The sequence below is a fragment of the Chiloscyllium plagiosum genome, chromosome 33 (assembly GCF_004010195.1).
Source record: "Chiloscyllium plagiosum isolate BGI_BamShark_2017 chromosome 33, ASM401019v2, whole genome shotgun sequence".
Classification (NCBI taxonomy): domain Eukaryota; kingdom Metazoa; phylum Chordata; class Chondrichthyes; order Orectolobiformes; family Hemiscylliidae; genus Chiloscyllium; species Chiloscyllium plagiosum.
In genome coordinates this window covers 17899148-17919374 of record NC_057742.1, presented here as the reverse complement: position 1 = coordinate 17919374, position 20227 = coordinate 17899148, and the positions used below count along the sequence as shown (strand labels likewise).

Here is a 20227-nt window from a genome sequence, read left to right as displayed (position 1 = left end):
GCTGGTGATTGGACAGTGCTAAAATTGGCTTGCTATTTTAGACTCTCCTCCTTCTGGTACTTTAAGACACAATTAGTAATTTCCTATAATTTACTAATCAACATTTTAATCATTAATGATAAGATTTGCTTCAATTTTCTTTTACTTTGCTTGGTTAAAATTTAAAAGGAAAGTCCCACCACATTGCTTTGCGTTTTCCATCCCATTCAAAGACAGCAGCACAATATAAAAGAGCTGGTTATTGAATATTCTTGAAAACTCAATGAAGATTATACAACTATGCAAATCTAAAGAGGGAACATTAGTGGTGTGACTGAGCAACCAGTTTAAATACATCCAATCAAAAGTTAAAATGTTACAATTTTGCAGTCACTATAAGGGATGCTGAAATGTGGAAACCTGTTAATTTTATGCTAGATTTAGAAGGAACTCATAGATGCAATGGTCAGCTGTAGTCTCCTGACCATCAATGAACAATGTTCTCCTACTGCAGCCATCTACAGTATTGTGTTCAGCACAATGTAATAGCTAGCTGATGAAGGAGGGACCTTTACATTTGGTATTATGGTTTGGAAATAATGTACTGAATCAATTGGTAAAAACGGAAGGAAAATTCTAAAATTACGATTCAACACTTCAATACAAAAGAAATACTCTGGGTGCTAACCAGAGTAAATTCCCACCCATCAACAACTACCACACCTTGTCCACTCCCCCCGCTCCCCCTCCCCACACACATCAAACACCACCCTGCACCTCATGCCAATCCTACCATTAAGTCTTTGTGCTCCTCCTGGCTTTGCATGGTTAAATTTGGAAGAATAATCTGCTTTATTACAGTGTTAGGAAGAGAGGCAAAGGTAATGTTCCAATAGGTTAATGCCGGAAGTTTGAACTCCCTCGTCTGACATTTTAATGGCCAGGAAAATTGGAGTCTTAATTTTTAAATACTAAGTTGAAGGTTTTTGTTTCATAGTTGCCTCACTACAGAAATACGTCCCAAGAATTTGGTTTAAAAAATTCGTACAAAATTCCACCTTTACTTCCCCCTTCCCTACCCTTTACACTTGCTATGCGACCTGCACAGAAGCACAAACATTCTCAATAGTTGAAAGAATATCTGTTTCACCCTCTAAAAATCAATCCGGCTCCATTTACAAATATTCAGGTTTTTTCTCATCACTGACGTAATATGGATTCTCTTGACCCTGGCAGAGATAGGTGTACCGAGACTGCTGCTTCCCTTTAAAGGTCTTCAGGTCATCATTTTTTTCAGGCTTGAATAGAAAAATGCAGGATATCAATTAAATTAGGAGCACACTGACTGAATGTGTACTTTACTAAAATGTTATACTCTTTCAAATACATCTTGAAACCTTTTTGTTTTAAATGCAAATGCACGGGCTGCTGGGTGAGGAATGAGTGACATTTACTGCTTGAAGTTTAAAGATAGAATCTTCTAGAGGAATGTATTGTAGAAACAAAGGGACAGGAGCAGGTCACTGAGTCCCTCAAGCCTGCTTTGCCATTCAACTGCATCGCAGCTGATCTGTATCTTAAATTCCACTTAACGCTTGGTTCCATAAACCTCAATGCCCTTACCTAATAAAAGTCAATTAATCCCAGGTTTTGCATTTTCAATTGTCCTGGCCACAGCCATTTTTATTTGAGGGAGAGAATTTCAGACTTCCACCATCCTTTGTGTAGGGGAGTGCTTCTCGACATTACCCCTGAATGGGCAAGCTCTTAAATTTTAAAGTGACGCCCTGGGCTCCACCAGGTTTTCCCTTTGTGTCAAGATTGATATTTCTGACAAAATAAAACCCATTTTGATAAAATATTGCTTTCTGTTCCAGATGAAGGCTGACAGCACGAGTGGACAAGAAACCTGTCTAAGGAATTGGATTTGACTGCAGCTTTTAGTGAGTCACTGTTCATCGTTTAAGCAAAAGGGTTGTCTAGTTACCAAAGGCAATGTGCACGTGAAAGGGGAATTGCACACCTGACAGCAGATGCTATACTGCCTTCTAAAACTGTCTAGGCACAATGTTTTGTGGCGAAGGGGAAATCAACGACCTAAATCTTACTCGGATCATTATTAAGAAACAAGCAAAACAAAATAAAACGTTTTGTACAGTGTTGACCACAGCTGCTGAGCACAAGCCATCCACAATGAGGTCATTCTAGCCATTAAATGAATCACCTGATGTTCAACAAATTTTCTCACCGTGCAACAATTTTTGACAAATGGTGCCACAGCCAAATTCATGACTACATTACAAAGAAGTTTTTAAAAAGTTGTAAAGTATTCTGACAGAAAAGATCTTAAGTTAGAAGTCACTGTAACACAGTACAAAGTCTGTTGTGTGACAAAGCCATCACACTATTATAATGTACTATTTAAATGCAAATAGAGTTTGGAAATATGGTTGCGGAAGAGTTAAAAGGATACTAAAACTTTAGAAAAATTACTGTATTTTTGACGCTTGAAATAAATGCTTGAACATTAAGCAGCAAGCACCGATGTGAAGGACACTGAGAAGAAACTGCTTTCATTGTGAAAGTATAAAGTGAAGACAGCCATTATAGCCAAGATGGGTCAGTAGTCAACAAATTTCAAATAAGCATATCTCAATAGTAATACTTTGTGCATCATTTTGTGATCATTAACCAATACTGTAACATCCACCTGTTGTTTCTGACTCCCAAGGAAATGGAGTTAAGAAAATTGAAATTTTTCAAAATTCAGTTATTAGATTCTAACAATTTTCTTTAGAGTTCCCAGCAGTCAGCACACGTCGAAACAAGATATGATGACTCTCCGTCCTTTATCTGCAGAAAGCCTTTCATTATTGAAATGGTTCCGTCTGGAACTAAATACGACAAATTGCCCAATGAAACCAAGACTTTGTCATCTCATTAGGCAGTCTTCTAGATTTGTGGCCGGCTTGTCTCCATTCCATTGTTCATATTTTTGAGAGGCAACTTTCAGTTTTAGGAGTTAAAGTGTTAAGTGCAAGATAAAGGGAGACATGGAATTAAAAACTAATATACAGTCTGAGCAAAAATGCAATTGAAACAAGCCTGAGTTAATTACAATTAAATGGTAACCTGCGTTAATCTTGCATTGTCAGAGTTGGTTGTGAGAACTTGGATAAAGAAAGAAGCTAGCAGTGAAGTCAGAAGATCAACCCCTTGTCTTAATAAAATATTTAAATTGTTTGTGGTCCCCAGATGAGAAGAAGCTAGAGGCAGTTGGTGAACGGGGAGTTTCTTGTTGGGACCAGAACTTCTGAGAAAGAGGATCACAAACTCCAATAGAGATAGAAATTATTCGTACTAGTCACAGAATCAAAAGGAGTTATCTTGAAGTTAAGATAATTGGCTTATATTTCAGTTATGAGCTTCCCAAAGCCTGCCAGATTGCCATGGAGATGGTATTTGAAGGTAAGAGGTCTTTTTTAAAAAAAAAATGTTATCCAGTTGTAAAGTAAAAGGATTTGTTAGCTCAATTGGCTCTTTTTTGGATGCCAATAGCATGGGTTCAATTCCTCCATCAGCAGAAGTTCACATGAAGGACACTCCTCAACCTTTCCCCTCAAAGTTATGATGACCCTCAGGTTAAACACATCAGTTGTCTCTCCCTCTAAAAAGGGAGAGCAGACCTGTGGCCTGGTAAGGTCACTTTACTTTTACCTTTAATCCAGGCGTCCTCAGAAGGAAGTTGCTGATCTATGCAGATTGCTATTCACTTGGAATTGATGATTGGGGAAAATAAAATTAGAAGATTTGCCTAATTTGGAGCAAAAGTAAGAAATTTCCAGTAAAAGGCAGTTTGCCTTGTTGAAGCAGAAAAAAGGAGTCGACAAGTGTGATGCTGGAAAAGTACAGCAGGTCCAGTCGACATTTTGGGTATAAGTCCTTCATCAGGAATGTAGAGGAGAAAAGGGGCTGAGAGATAAATAGGAGGGTGGGTGGGGCTGGGGGGAAGGTCACTAGGAAGGTGATAGGTGGATGCAGGAGGAGGGGTGATGGTGATAGGTTGGAGCAGAGGGTGGAACAGATAGATGGGAAGCGAGATGGACAGGAAGGACAGCTCAAGCGGGCAGTGCTGAGTTGGAGGGTTGGATCTGGGATGACATGGAGTGAAGGGAGATGAGGAAACTGTTAAAATTGACATTGATGCCGTGTGGTTGGGGAGTCCCGAGGCGGAAGATGAGGCGTTCTTCCTCCAGCCATTGGGTGGCTAGGATTAGGTGGTGGAGGCAGACCAGAACATGCATGTCCTTGGTGGAGTGGGAGGGGACTTGAAGTGGTTGGCCACAGGGCGGTGGGGTTGTTTGGTGGGTGTGTCCCAGAGATGTTCATTGAAATGTTCCTCGAATTGGCAACCTGTCTCCCCAATGTAGAGACCACACTGAGAGCAACAGACACAGTAGATGAAGGTGTTTCGATGTCAGGAAAATCGCTGTGGAAGGATCCTTTGGGGACTTGGGAGGGAGGGAGGGGAAAGGTGCGGGTGCAGGTTTTACCTTCCCTTCATGCCACAAGAGGTGAAAGCAGAAAACAGCTTGAAGAACTAGCTTAGAAATTGCTTTAAAAGAATTATGGGGGCAGGCTTAGAGGGAACAGAGTGTCCAAAGTCAAGGCAAAAAACTGTAGAATCCTTGCAGAGTAAGAAGTCTGGAAGTCTCCAAATGTCTTGACTGTGAAACTAAGGAAAAATCAAAAGTGAATTCCAGATGAAAAAACAATTGCAGATGCTAGGAATCAGAAAGCTCACAGGTTTCAGGTTTCAATGAATTAGGGGTCTCTATCAGTTCCTGATGAGATGCTTAGTTTCAGTTTCATAATTGCAAAATGTCCTCTTCTAATACCCTGGGAAGAGATTTACAGCAGAAAAAAAACACAGTGAGGGAAAGGCCAAAAGAAAAAGGCAGATTGTGCAATTGAGCTGAGTGAATCTGGTCATTTATGGAGCTGGCACAAGGTCAAAGTCACCGTGACAGCTACCACTTTCAGAGCACATGAATGGGATATTTGCTTTCATCAATCGTAGCATACAGTGTAAGAGCAAGGAGGTAATGCTGGAGTTGCACAGAGCGTTGGTTAGGTGTGCAGTTCTGATCGTCTCACTACAGGAAGGGTGTGATAGCACTGGAGGGGGTACACTGGAGGTTCACCAGGATGATGCCTGAGATGGAGAATGAGCTATAAGGAGCAACTAGGCAGGCTGGATTATTTTCTTGAGAGCAGAGAAGGCTGAGGCGCTCATGATTGGGGTGCATAAGGTTATGAGTGTGAATAGAGAGCAGCTGTTCCACGTGGTTGAGGGGCCAATCAGGAGGGGGCATAGTTTTAGGGTAAGGGACAGGAGGATCAGAGAAGGTTTGAGGAAAAATAAACCTTTCAGAGGGTGGAGGGAATCTGGATTGCACTGACTGGGAAGATAGTGGAGGCCGAAGACCTTGCAACCTTTAAAAAATATTTGGATGAGCACTTGAAATATCATAACATTCAAGGATATGAGACAAATGTAGGAAATTGGGATTAATGGGCCTTTAGTAGTAACTTTGTCAGGGCAGACTTGATGGACCAAAGGGCATGACTCTATGACTTGTTGTTTAAAAAAAAAACAGAATTTGCTGCAAGATCCCAGCAGTTCAGGCATGGCCATCTGATTGGCAAGCATCAGACATAAATGAATCAGTAAAGCTGCAAAGACTTGTTACCAAATAATGTTCAGTTACTCTAAATGGTATTTCCTCTTTTAAAGACTTGGAAGCGGGTAAATATCCTAGCTATGGACAGAAATCCACGTTAACGTTTCAGGTCCAGTGACCCTTCTTCAGGATTGTGATTTTCAGACAGCTGTGGCATCCAGGCTTGGTCCCTTAAAAACTGAAATAGCTTTCTAGATTTTGAAAGATAGGGGAAAGTAACAGTGGACTCATTGCATACTAATAATTAAGTTAGTGTTAAGTTTGTTATACCTGCTTTTTTAAAATTTAAATTGTAAAGCTATTGTATAAAACTATGAAAAGTTATAGTATGATTCTTACAGTTAATGACAAATTTATTTCAAACATAACGAGTCCCTAACAGGATCTGAACAACATGTACAATATTCCTAAAGAGGAGAAGATGGACATTTTAAGTTAATTTCTAAGGGTGGAGACTGATAGCCATTCACCTGACACGTAAGTGATTGCCATTAATATACTTTCAGAATTAGGCCAGAGTGAAATGTGAGTAATATTTTTAATCAGGATATTTACCCACATCAAAGTCTTTAAAAGAGGAAATACCATTTACAGTAACTCGACATTATTTGGTAACAAGTCTCTGTGGCTTTACAGATTCATTTGTGTCTGATGCTTGCCAATGAGATGGCCATGTATCAAATCAAATGACCTTTCACACATTACAATGGCTAGCTTGCTACTAAATTGTAACAGTACAAAAACACACTTCACAGGCAATTTGAAGTTTATTCAGGAAATGGAACACCAAGTTCTGGTTATGTACTGGGTCTACAATGTTATGAAACAGCTTTGTTCCATCAAAAGGCACACAGGTTTAGACTAGGACCAGATAAATTTATGATGTCTAAAGACTCTTTTGCATTAAGATTAGATTCAATTCTCTACAGTGTGGAAACAGGCCCTTCGGCCCAACAAGTCCACACCGACCCTCCAAAGAGTAACCCACCCGGACCCAGTTCCCTCTGACTAATGCACCTAACACTATGGGCAATTTAACATGGCTAATTCACCTAACCTGCACATCTTTGGACTGTGGGAGGAAACCGGAGCACCCGGAGAAAACCCACACAGACTCGGGGAGAACGTGCAAACTCCACACAGACAGTCGCTCAAGGCTGGAATCGAACCTGGGACCCTGATGCTGTGAGGCAGCAGTGCTAACCACTGAGCCACCATGCCACCAAAGTGTGCTTTACTTATGGAATGGTCTTTCAGATAAAGCATAGTGGAGACAAAAAGCCCGGAAGCTTGGTGGACGAAACATTAAAATCTCTCGAGGTGGATGAAGTTACATGGGCTAATTGGCCTTCTGTATCTATAATTATAATCAGCAAAAACATACCCACACTGAAATTACTATTCCAGTTCCAAAGTACAAGAATATAAGTGATAAGCTGGACAGCAACGTTTGAGACAAATATAAAATTCAGGAGACTATTTTAAATGAAGAACTTTAGACACTGTTTAACTTTTGTGTCAGACTAACCATATCTGTTCGGCTGACAAGCTTTGCAAAATTTCCAGGTGAACCAGAGGTTTGTTTCCGATCCTAAAATAAAAGTCTGAAACTGCTTTACTCCTCCATATACCTATCCAATGCCCTCTTAAATGCCCATAAAGAGGGAGAGTCCACCACTGTTCGGCTGACAAGCTTCGCAAAATTTCCAGGTGAACCAGAGGTTTGTTTCCGATCCTAAAATAAAAGTCTGAAACTGCTTTACTGGAAAACATGTGTGTTTGGAGTAGGATGCAGTCTATTAGTGGCAGAATGTGCAGAGGAAAATCAGAGACAAAACCAAACACTAACATTTTCTAACACAACAAACTCTCCAGTTCTCTGTTGGGAAGAACTGTGCTAATCCTAGTGGTGACTAGAGAGTGCTGACAGTTATGGCTTTGTGAAACCAGCAAGCATTGCATTTAATCAAAGGCCCAATTTCTATCCACCTTGTCTTCCCCCACCCTCTACTTTCCAGTTTTAAGTGCACTCACTGTTCTCCCAGCATCTCGATGGATATCATTTAAACTGCTGGTGCTTCCATTCTCTTGCATTTCAAGCTGATTACCATCCCAGTGCATAGTGGCACGGGGAATCTTCGGCATCTCGGATTTGGGCCACATGACATAGTCGTGAGAGCCTGATGCGGAACTGCAAGAACCACTTTTGGACCTGCAAATAAAAGTCAATGTCACTTTAACTGCACTTCCAATCTCAGCATTTGATAACATAAATTGTGTAACTCTATGATGGGATTACATTTTGCAATTAGATGTGTGCAGATCTCACAGTATTCAAATCCTACTTTAAGCCCATGCATCTATCCACTGATGTGAAATGTGTGTGTGCCCAAGTAGAATTAAGGCTGCAGAGATAATATAAATGGCCGCACAGTGTTTATTTTCCCCTTTACAGTGGAGTTGGTTAATGAGAGATTGAGGATGTTACTTCAAAATGACATTTAAGTTGATTTGATTAGTCAAGGAGTATTTCTACTGAGGTTTGACTGACCAAAACATCACCCTTCCTTTAGTGCAATGAAGAAAGAAACAGTATTTCAATAATGATTTTTTTTAAAAATCACTACTCTTTAATAACAGACAATGATGTGCATCAAACTGACTAAGAGCAGTAAAAGAAAACTAGCTGTGAAGACTTATTCCTTAAGAATACTTCAACTTGGTTGAAAAATTATTAAAGCAACAAGTACAGAAACTTCAATCATTCCATGTCATTAAGCTACCAATTTGTAAAACAAGGAGTCAGTCTGCTCTACCATTCACGGATGAACCTGGATTTCAACTCCACTTTTCCACCTGATCTGCATATCCCTAAATTGCTGTATAAGTCCAAAAATAAAGTACTTTAGCTGTGGGTAAGGTTAAGAGATACACACGTTGCTGACAATAGAGGGGGTTTGGACACAATGGGAAAACAACAATGGACACTCTACGCAAAGCAGGTTCACACTCAAGGGTATGTGAAGGACAAATGAAAGTTTTAATTTTCTAACCTAGAAGCCAGGGAAATTAATTATTGGTTAACATTTGTTAACATACTGTTGCTGCTGAAGGAGCCTTGGAGATTGAGCCACTGAAACACTGCACTACTTCTCCAGCATTTATTCCTATCAAGGCATTTTGGCTGAAGTGTAGGCTGTCAAATATAAAATTAGGCATAAGTGTACGATATTCAACCCAGTCAGAGACAATAGCATTCACTGTAACTGCTGTGCACTACGAAAGGAGTATAGGTACTGTTCTGCGCAATGTTCTTTAATTTATTATGATCCTAGATAGGACATCCTAAACTGTTAAGCTCCCAGGGAGAAGGATGAACTTCTTTATTCATCCACAAACTATCCTCACCTTTCAACCTGATGGTCGTGACAGATCAATTTTAAAATGGAACCCTTCCCTTGCGGATGCCTAACATTGGTAGCATTGATATTGGTAGTTGAACAGTTGATTTCAAGATTTTCAGCTTTGTAGATTGGTTGAGATTCTGTTATCCTCATTCCTTTTGACAGTGACTGAATTCCAGCATTCAGCACAAGGGAGAGTCCTTTTGTTGTCCTGTTTCCTTTAGTCTGGCTTGCTAGCTTGTTGGTTTTGGCACTCAGAATACGAAGTCCCTCTACTTGCAACACAGGGATGACGAGGGGATAGGTCATCAACGGTGACCTTCACAGCACATTAACACTAGGGGACCCAGGCCAGTGCATAAAGGGTAACTTAACCCATTGGCATGTGAAAATATTCATTCCCATTAGCACACTGTAGCAAATATAAACCTGACCTTCTAACTGACGCCCTTCTGTGTTCTTCAATGAGAAAATTAAAAATCATCTCTGCAGTTTGGAACATAATCCAGAGGAGGTGGCTTGCTGTTGAGCAGGGGTTCCTCAGTCTCTTGTTATTTTTGTAGTCACAGAAAATCACAGTACAGTCAGTTCTGAGTTGGCCCTTCCCCTCTGAATGGTTGTTGTTTGAAGTTCTTTTTGCCTCTTTAGATGTGTCATTTCATGTATCTCTCTCTCTTTCTCTCCATATGCACAGATAGCAACTCAATTTATATCTACAGTCATATTTGGCTGTACCTTTTAGATTTTGGAAGTACACATTAAAAATATCCATAGTACTTTTGGGTTTTGGCTCATTATCACAACAGCATCCAAAAGGCTTTAGGGGGGAATTTCACAGGTGAAAGGGAGGATATTTGACGGCTCGTCAGCTTGATGTTCATTCAAAACTAGCTGTGAAGGTTTATTCTTCAGCATCTAACAATTCATTTGATAGACCATTAGGGCAACAAGTAGAGATACATTCTAAAGAAATATTTCCACCAGCATCATGAAGCTACCAATTTGGATGATTGGTCAATTGTGCTGTTTTCATCGTTGGGAATAAAGACCATCATTTTCCCTGAACCCAACCCTTTATTAAACAGCACAGGACAGAAATAACTCTGCTTTTCATGTCACATCCTTACCTGAGACAGGTTACAATTAGGGCCAACAACAAGAGGAAGAGGATACCACCCAGTACACAGGAGATCACCACAACTGCCAGTAAATATGCTGGAGAAACAGAAACCACGCATTAATATTCAATGCAACATCTTACAGTTTTGACACATTGGGCATGTATCCCATTTTCAAGGATATCTAGAAAGAATCAGAATTTAACCTGATCAGGAACACATTAAGCCAAACATATAAATTCACAAAAAAGGTGAATTATTCCATTTTCAAACCATGTAATTACGGAATTAGAATTTACAGGATGACTATTTATAATGAAGTATTTGTTACAAAAATTTGGCTGTCTTCTCTCTCCCTGAACAGATTTGTTCATGCTTGCAGCTATACTGATTTTGAGATTTCCTGAGGTGAAGCACAATAATGCTGGTCATGTATATATTTTCATATAAATATATCCACTTTATCACTACTATAGAATGACTGGTCAGATTAGGCAGCATCTGCTAACCCTCCTCAACGTGGATTCCTAGGTTTTTAGGCTGCAGTCTCTTAATCCTCAGGGCTTACGTCCCTGCAGTGATTTTATTCCAACTTTACCAATACCCTTTTTACATAGTTAAAACCCAAGTAGTAAGTAACAGCTATTTTCTTCTGGATAACCAGAACAGTCCTTAGACATTAAGACAGAGTCCCTGGACATGCTTCAGTAGTTGCACTGGACACAGAGGCTGCATGCGTGACAGACAGGGAGAGTGAGTGCTACAGAGAGCAAGAGCACAACAGAGAGAGATAGCACATGTGACAAAGACAGAGGGGGCATACGACAATGTCTTTCCCTGTTGTAGTCTGGAGATAAACAATCTGAAATTTGTTATCCATGCTGATAATTCCTGACTGCTCGAACTAATCAGCAGTTTGTCTCTTCGTAAAGCTTGCTCAGGATACACCCACTGTAAATATGTGAACAAACTCTCAATGTTTTTAAGAATGCAGCAATTCCTTCCACAGTTCTTGGTTTAAGGCAGTATAGTTTCCTCATTTTGTTCCACAATCCAAAATAGAAAAAGAAACTTTGAAGTAGTTGTGACAATTTGCCGTATTAATTCAATTAAAGCAACTTTTCACATCTGCACACGATCAGTTAAATACCAAGATCAGGAAGTTGCTGTTTAAGTTGTGCAGAAGTTTCACTGAGCGACTTTCCATTTGCAGACACATACGATGGTGTGCACACTGCTCACAATTTGGTCTCCTCTACAGTGGGTACTCATTTCTCACCAACTGCAAAGTCCGGGTGGTTAACATGATCTCAAAATACTCTACAGTTTAGAAACAAAATACTCCCTGGATTCCTGCTGCAAGAGTTTATTTCTATACCATTATGCAACTCAAACACAATAGATTAAACTCTGATAAGAATTTCAATTTCACCACAAGTCTGATAAATTGTTATCAACAGGCCATTCCAAAATAATCCTGCTTTTGTTTTGCTAATCAAATAGGCACAGCCCACTCATATTAACAGAATTGGGTTTCACTACTTAAGTCTGAATTTATTACCCGTTCCCAATTACCCTCAAAAAGTGAGCAGCGTTCTTGAACCACTGCAGTCCATAGAGTGTATGGACACTCAATGCTGTTAGTGAAGGGGTTCTAGGATTTGTACCCAGCACCAGTGAAAGGACAGCAATTTAGCACAAAGTAGTCAAGTGTGGCTTGGAGGAAAACTTGTAGGCAATGACGCTCCCCATATTGTCCTCTAGGTGGCAGAGGTTGTGGGTTTGGATGGTGCTGTCCCTGCAGCTTTGGTGGATTGCCTCAGAGATTTTGTATATGGTACATGCTGCTACCACTGTATCTGAGTGATGGAGGGAGTGAAGGTAATCGATGGGATGCCAATCAAACAAGTTTACTGGGCAGTGATGAGCTTCCCAAGTGTTGTTGGAACTGTGCCCATCCAGGCAAGTAGAGTGTCGCACTCCTAGGCTTGAGCCTTGTAATGGACAGGATTGTGGGAGTCAGGAGGTGAGGTTAGTTGGTCCTGAATTTCCAGCCTCTGACCTCCAGTTATAATCAGGGCATTTAGATGACTGGTCCATGAGGGAGGACCCAAGTCAAGATCTCCAAGAAATATCTACAGGGTCTCAACAAAATCCAGGCCAGTGCTTCTGCTGGACTGAAACTTGATTTGGCTTCTCAGGATGTGGTCATAAATCAAAAGGTGCATTACGTTTCTCAAACTGGCAACTTTCCTTCAAATAGGGCACAGCTCAGTAACTAGTTTCAGCTTGTTTGTCTTTGACCTGCACATTCAATAATGGTGCTTACAAACAATATACAATTTTTAACAGTGGGCAAATTGAGATATAGCATTTCAAAAAACACTACTGCCCTGCTGACCAATAGTAGGAAAGGTACTTGGAGAGATCTATATGCATAGATAATTTCTTTTAATAATAGGACACCTTCAGTGGTTAGTCTTCAGCAACACTGCTGCCCTCTGCAGGAGACAGGCACTGCCAACCTTTTGGAATGCTCATGGTAGCGGGGAAAGGTAAAAAGAGGAGGAGTCTAATCCTCATGGTGGGACCAAGGGAATGGGAAATGCTATCCAGAGTTAGGCAGGCTGCTGACTTGAAGCATACCTGGCACATCATTAGTAAGCTAAATTTCAGGATTACAGGCACCGTATGTCTGTGGTGATTATATTTGCAAAAGGTTGGTCATAGGAATGCCAGCATTAACAACTGTTTTCTGTCAAGCTGTGCATTTGTTTTGCTCAATTTGACTGTATGTAGAGAGTGTTGGTGGCCAAGGGCTAAAATCAAAAAAATTGTTTAACTTGAGGGCTCAAACAGCTCTCAGACTTAACCACATTATCCTTCAGTAGTGAAAAAAAAAGCACTGGCACCTGTTGGTTTTACTTAAAATAGCTACAGTGTTACATGAAACCAGAAAGTGACGACTGCTGAAGCCACAGAGCATGCTTTCTGTCACCATGCCAGTCCACTTTTCAGGTCGTTGTGCATCAAAGGCTACACTCAGATTTCACGCTGTACAGGCCAGCAGTGAGAGGCCTAGTCAGAGCGTGCAACCCACTGCAACAAATCTCACTTCATCAATATGATCTTGGATCATTTCACCAAACATCTATCTTCGACCAATCACTTTCATTATTTGACTACAAAAAAAAAGTCTGAACCTCAGAATAATTTATAAAAACAATTGTTGGCGGAAGTTTAAATGATAGGTACTTACATTTATCACAGTTAAATCCTCCATAACCAAATGGACACCTAGAAATAACAAAGATGTCATTTTCTCAGGACTATATTGTCGAGCAGATGTTGAAAATCAGACCCAGCCCTTCCAGTAAAGTAAATTAGCTTAACGGGCTTATTTCACACAGACTGACTAAAAAGGATATTGTTGATTATTTCTACTGGGAGGAGAAAGTGAGGACTGCAGATGCTGTGCTTTTCCAGCTATTTCTACTGGGAACCTATTGTGGAATCAGTACACTGAATTTTCGTAGTTAGTAACCACACAGCCAGGGATGTTTAATGAGAATCACATGTGCTAACTAACACCAACTATGCAGCAGCACTTAAATTACAATGATAAGGATTCAAATTATCAACAACAATGCATAGCATAATAAATTCAAAATGAGGTATATCTGGATTTCCAGTCAAAGTTGATGGACCAAAGTTTTCCCATTTCAAATTTGTAAAGGTCATTAGAAATTAATTATTTTTGGACAGCAGGTCTCTGTATTAATCAAACTGCATGGCTGAAATAGCTATTAGTTTGCCTCTCCTTTCTATGTTTTTTGGAGTCTAGATTCACAACTGGGCTTTGCTGCACCTGGAGTCGGATTCCAATCAAACTAATTACTTTGATCCTTTTTGAATATACAGCTCTGGATCTTTACCCACGTACAAGACACAGACCATCTGGAGCAATGCATGAGCTGTCTTTGAGTTTGACAGCATCAGTCCTTTACTAAAGGCTGCAGCTTCCTGCTGGTACACAGAGGCAATTTTACACAATGCTTAGACATGGCTAAGAGCTACATTCCCTTTCAGGATCGAAAACCTGGCGATGTTAAAGATTCAAATTATCGATACCAATACCCCATCTATTGTCAATCAGATAATAATCTTATTTTTGCTACCAAAGCAGATAACATCACATTTATCCACATTATACTTAATCTGCAATGCAATTGCCCACTTACTCAACTTCTCCAACTCACATATAAGGACCTCTGTGTTACCCTCCCAGCTCACATTCCCACCCAGTTTTGTGTTGGCTGCAAATTTGGAGGTATCAGATTTAATTCCCTCATCTAAATCATTCATATCAACAATCAGTAAAGATTGTTTGATTTAATCAAGAAAACATGGGAAGCTGATGTTGTACACACTTGCTCTTTGGGTACACAGTTTAAAAACAGTGCAGTACACAAACAGAGACTGGCTGCCGACTCAAGAGTAGAAAAGCAGTCAAATAGTACACAGAAGGTGCTGAACAAAACTGAGTTACAAACAAGTAAAAACGCCTTTCCATCACAGATATTTCAAGTCCACAAAACTGTTCAGAACTAGGATCAATTGGATTACCTCAGCCTCATGGCTGTTGTGATTTAGGAGCATCAATGGTGTACTTAAGGGAGAGTATGACTGAGGCAAGTGTATAGTATTTCTTGAAATCGTAACAGGAATTGAAAGGGAAATAAAGTAACAGACACAAATAAAGGTGTCTGCTGCAGCAGTTTATATTTAATCAACTTACTTCACACACTTTCTATTTTCAAGCTTAAATCCACTTAGACAGGCTGTATAGAAAAGAAAAGTAAATAAGTTGATTATGTTTCATTAATACTTATACATTTCAACTGGTGCTATGTTTCCATTAGCACAATTGCAGTACTACATCTGTTTAAAAACAGTACTATGGAGAGGATTTTGGGTGTAAGGATGGAGAAGGACCCGATCTCTCTTCTTCTTGCCCTGCCCAGTGTGTTCCTTGTAGATGCGCATAAGAAAAAGCTTTTCAATATCCTCACTTTCTGTGCAAGAAATAATATCTTGCTAGGTTGGATATCTGAAAATCCCCGGGCCTGTCGGGTTGGTGGAAGATTGTTATGGAGCATATCCCCTTGGATTTTCTCACAAGTATGGTACACCACAGAACTGAGAATTTCTATAAGACATGGCAGTCCTTTTTGGACTACCTGGACACAGATTTATCTGCCACACTAATAAGGGTTTTAAATTGTTAAATTGTTACGGCTCATAACGCTTGTGTTTTACGAGTCCAATACCCAGGGAGGAGGAACTGTGAACTTATGAGTGTCTTGTTTGGCTGAGTTGAGTTATTACTATCTATTAGTTTGTTGTTGGTTATTATTTATTTAGTTAAATAGTTTTTTTTATTATATATTTTTCCACATATATTTATACATTTGTACATGAGGGCTGGTTGGGTTTTTTTACTTTGTGTTTTCTCTTTCTATTGTTTTGAACTGTATTGTTTTGTATTTATTGTAATATTTTTAAAAATCTACTTTTTCAATAAAAATATATTTTAAATAAACAGTGCAACCCATATACTCCTTTGTAAACCTGGTTCTAGACTTCCTCGGTCATCAGGCATATCCTCCTGCATTCATCCTGTCTAGTCCTGTTAGAATTTTATAGATTTCTGTGAGATACCCCTCTCATTCTCCGAAACTCCAGAGAATACAGTCATAACTGATCCAATTTCTCTCTTTATAAGTCATCCTATCATACCAGACTGCTTCCTGAAAAACTTCTGGTGCACCCCTTCCATAGTTAGAAGATCCTTCCCCAGATAAGGAGATCAAAACTGCAGCCAACATTCCAGGTGCAGTCTCACCAAGGCTCTGTACAGTTGCAGCAAGACATGGCTGCTCCTGTACTCCAGTCCTCTTGCTATGAAGCCCAACATACCTTTTTCCTTCTTCACCATAGGCTGCAATGTTTACTTTCAGCGACTGGTTTATGAGAACACCCAGATCTCATTGCACCCTGCCTCCCACTTTTTTCTCAATTGATCGTCATTCGCGGGAATTGTAGGGTTACAGGGATAGGTTAGGGGTGGGGTGGGTCTGGGTGGCCTGCTACCACATTGCAGGGATTCTATTACTTGTTTTCTTCTACTCTTTGGTTCCTGTCTGCCGACCAGTTCTCTATGTCCTTACACCATCTCCAATGCCACACGCTTCAGTTTTATATGCTAATTTCTTAAATGAGACCTTATCAAAAGTCTTCTGAAAGTCCAAGTAAACCAGATCCACTGGTTCCCTTTTATCAACACTACTAGCTACACTGATTTGTCAGGGAGAAAGTGAGGACTGCAGATGCTGGAGATCAGAGCTGAAAATGTGTTGCTGGAAAAGCGCAGCAGGTCAGGCAGCATCCAAGGAGCAGGAGAATCGACGTTTCGGGCATGAACCCTTCTCATGAGAAGGGCTCATGCCCGAAACGTCGATTCTTCTGCTCCTTGGATGCTGCCTGACCTGCTGCGCTTTTCCAGCAACACATTTTCAACACTGATTTGTCAACCATGGTTTCCTTTTTGTAAATCCATGCTGACTCTGCCAGATCCCATCACTGTTTTGAACTGCTCTGCTCTTAATTCCTTTGTAATGGTGTTTACAGCATTTTCCCACCATTGATGTCAGGAAAACTGGTCTCTAATTCCCTGTTCTATTGCGGCTTCCTTTTTTGAAAAAATACTGGGGTTACATGAGCTACCTCCCAATCCATAGAAACTGTTCCAGAGTCTATAGAATCATGAAGGGTTACCACTAAAGCATCCAGTATTTCTTGGGCCATTTTATCTTCTCTGGGCTGTAGATTAATTAGCAGGTTAGTGAGATTTGGACTCTTTGATTATGTGAAAGATACATTTAGCATTCAGCTACAATACATATTTCCTATTCTAATGTACAGATATCTAAAGCTTTTTGGAAATAAAGAGTTCAGTGGTAGCTTTAATGGAGAAGTATGCAGATGCATCATATTATCTAGTGATGAGGGTTGGTTTCAGAATGACACTGGCAGGGACAGATTATCATTGTGGTTCAACATTAACTAACAGATTGCCAGACATGTGCAAAAGTAAAGAGCAACAAATCTGGTAAGTTTGAAGCAAAATCCTGCAGCAGAGTATAATTCTACTCTTTGAAATTCATGGTGTATGACAATCAAATCACTGGATTCACACAACATGGAAATTAAGGAAATTTTTACAAGTTACTTTGCCCTTCAGATCTTAATCCATTTCAAGAGCCCATAGGGATGGATTATTTTGCAAGACCAACAAATGCGCAAGGCCTTACTTTGGTGGCTCCTCTCCAGTGATGGATAGAATTTGGAACTTATGATCGTATTTTCACCAGTAACTTTAAAAACATGTCACATGACCTCACCAACAGAATAACCAGTAAGAACAACCAACTCTGAAATGACAGATCTGGCCTCAAAAGTCAACAAAATACATTATACGGAAAGTGTTATAAACAATTACGAAGGTGACCAGTACAATTCTTCTTTAACGCAATGGTTGTGTTCTTGTGCAATCCTGCGTTTTAGAAAAATTGTGCTGTAGAAACAGTGCTTAAATTGTTGGCAATGCAACAGTGTTACAGCCAACGCATTTCTAAATGTTCGTGCGATAAAACCAGTTTCCCCAATTTGTCAATTACATTACAGCAAATTTGCATTAACGAAACACGCATTATAACAGAACGACCTATACAGTTCAAATTTTGGCTGCCCTCATCACATGTCATGGCATTTCCACAACCCTTTCTGTTGCACCCTTCAGTAACAGAACCCATGGAAATCTTTATACCCATCCAATTCTGCCTCTTTACATATCAACGATTTTAAATCACTGCACATTTACCGACTCTGCTCTCATCTGCCCATACCCCATACATCAGATCTGCCCTAAACCTCTTGGCATTTTTCTGCTTTGTAAAGTGAGCCAATCTCTTCAAACATGCATTTAGCATTTCATTCCAATGTGTGGTCATATGCTGCTGTGTCAAATGATGTTTGCTGTTGCTCTTTTGTCTGGGGTATTTTACAATGTTAAATGCATTATACAAATGCACGTCATTGCTGTATATGTATTGAAAAGCACATTCACTGGAGAATTGTCACCCACCTTTGCAGCTTGAATCAGAAGCAGCAAACTTGAAGTAGCCGGACAGACAGTTGCAGGTAACAATCCCATTGCTTTCATTACATTGTGAGGTGCTGTTATCGCAAGGGTTCAGGCTGCATACGGTTTGGCCTTTTTACAAAAAAAAAAGTGGGGGTTTGGGGAAAAGAAAAGCAAAACATGAAAATGAAACTTCAGTTACAAGAAATTTGCTCCAGTTGTTTTCAATATTATTTGGAATTTGGCAAAATCTGCTTTTGCTGCAGCTCTACTCCATCCTTTGCTTCAAATATTCCCTCCAGTAAAGCAAACACCTCAAGAGGACCTGCCCCTCAACCGCTGTAATATTAGTTCAACCGATTCCGGTTGAACATATATCACGCAAGATTTATTTCCAAATCGATAGGTAAATGCATGGCCAATGTGACTATGCGTCATATCAACAAAGGTAAACATTCCTCTATAGCTAAAACAGAAGTTAATTTTAAGAAAGAAACCCTTCCATCTCTAACCCAGTATGATGGCTAATCAAGCTGCCAACAGGCATTCCTCTTAGCTTTGGCAGTCCAGCCACAGAATTGAAGTGGAAAACATTAGCTTGCAAGTTGTAACAATTGTTTCGAAGCCAATAACGCTGCAGTGGTTTTGTGCAGAGGCTACACTGCAGCAGGCACTAGATATTTAGTGGTAATGGACGACCTTTGAAAATTACTTTATGAAGAGCTGAGATCATTCAATACTGCCCCCCTGCCTTGTATTTTAACCTTGGAAAACAATACAACTGCTTACACAGCATCAAGCAGATGTAAAACATGTGTTACAAATAACTTCAAAATAGAAAGGTCTTAAATATTAAAGAAAGCACTGCAGATGCTGGAGATTTAAAACAAACAGAAACAGTTTGTTGGAGAAACTCAGCAGGTCTGGCAACATCTGTGCAGAGAAAGCAGAGTTAACGTTCTTAAATATGTCCCTGTCTTCCTTACAAATGTCCACCCCAAAATATTGTAGATGTTGATTTTCGAAAAAGTTCCATATTTTTTAAAAAAACTTCAGTTCATTGCTTAAAAATGGACCCACTATGTCAAATAGTTGGTAAAGTTCATTTCCAGTCCACAATCTAATGAAAAAGCTGACATAAAGCTATGGACCATCTCACTCTCTGTGTGAGTAACTGTTGTAAATTGCTTCCCATTATTAAACCTCTGCACTATGGTGGCAAGTGAAGTCACTAGAGTGCAGTGATCATTAAATACATGATTGAGGGCCAAACTTTGCTCAAAAGCTGTTGACAGCAAGTACATGCTGAGTCTTAAAATAACAAACCTTACCAAATGTGGCTATGTGGGATTGTGGAGACAGTATTTTCAGAATTTGCTGCAACTTTCACAATCTTTTGTAGACTCCAAGGAAGCACATGTAATTAAATGTTTCTAAATCATTCTAACCTTCTGAAGTTAAGTATTATGAATAACGGCAAGAGGGAGGTAATCACCATCAAAATGATGGCTTTGGAACCACCGATAGAGTCACCCTTGAGAAAATAAAATACTGGACTGCTTATGACCTGTATTTCTGCTCTCTTACTCTGTAATTTGATACCTCCAACCAATAGTCTGAGAGGTCTTATCCCTCTTTGTGCACCTGTGCAATCTGTCTATCTTTGCTTCCAGCACTCTCGCTCAGGAGCCTGTTTCTATAGATCACAGCCAATTTGTCACTCTCTTTGTCTCACTCCATTGTGCTGGGCAGTTGTCTTTCAGCCTCCATTGAAATCCA

The 20227-nt window shown here is 39.9% G+C and overlaps 1 protein-coding gene across 2 annotated transcripts in view; it reads right to left on the bottom strand.

Annotated features, from left to right (window-relative positions):
• Positions 1-777: 777 nt before the first annotated feature.
• LOC122539899 (protein HEG-like) overlaps positions 778-20227 on the bottom strand; it is a 90482-nt gene continuing 71032 nt past the window's right edge. For both annotated transcript variants that reach the window (XM_043675055.1, XM_043675056.1), the window contains exons 7-12: positions 18452-18580; positions 15044-15086; positions 13505-13542; positions 10255-10342; positions 7758-7935; positions 778-1277 (exon numbers count right to left, since the gene is read on the bottom strand). In XM_043675055.1, coding sequence (XP_043530990.1) covers positions 1155-1277; positions 7758-7935; positions 10255-10342; positions 13505-13542; positions 15044-15086; positions 18452-18580 — 599 coding nt within the window. In that variant the 3' untranslated portion in view covers positions 778-1154. The remainder of the gene's footprint in view (positions 1278-7757; positions 7936-10254; positions 10343-13504; positions 13543-15043; positions 15087-18451; positions 18581-20227) is intronic.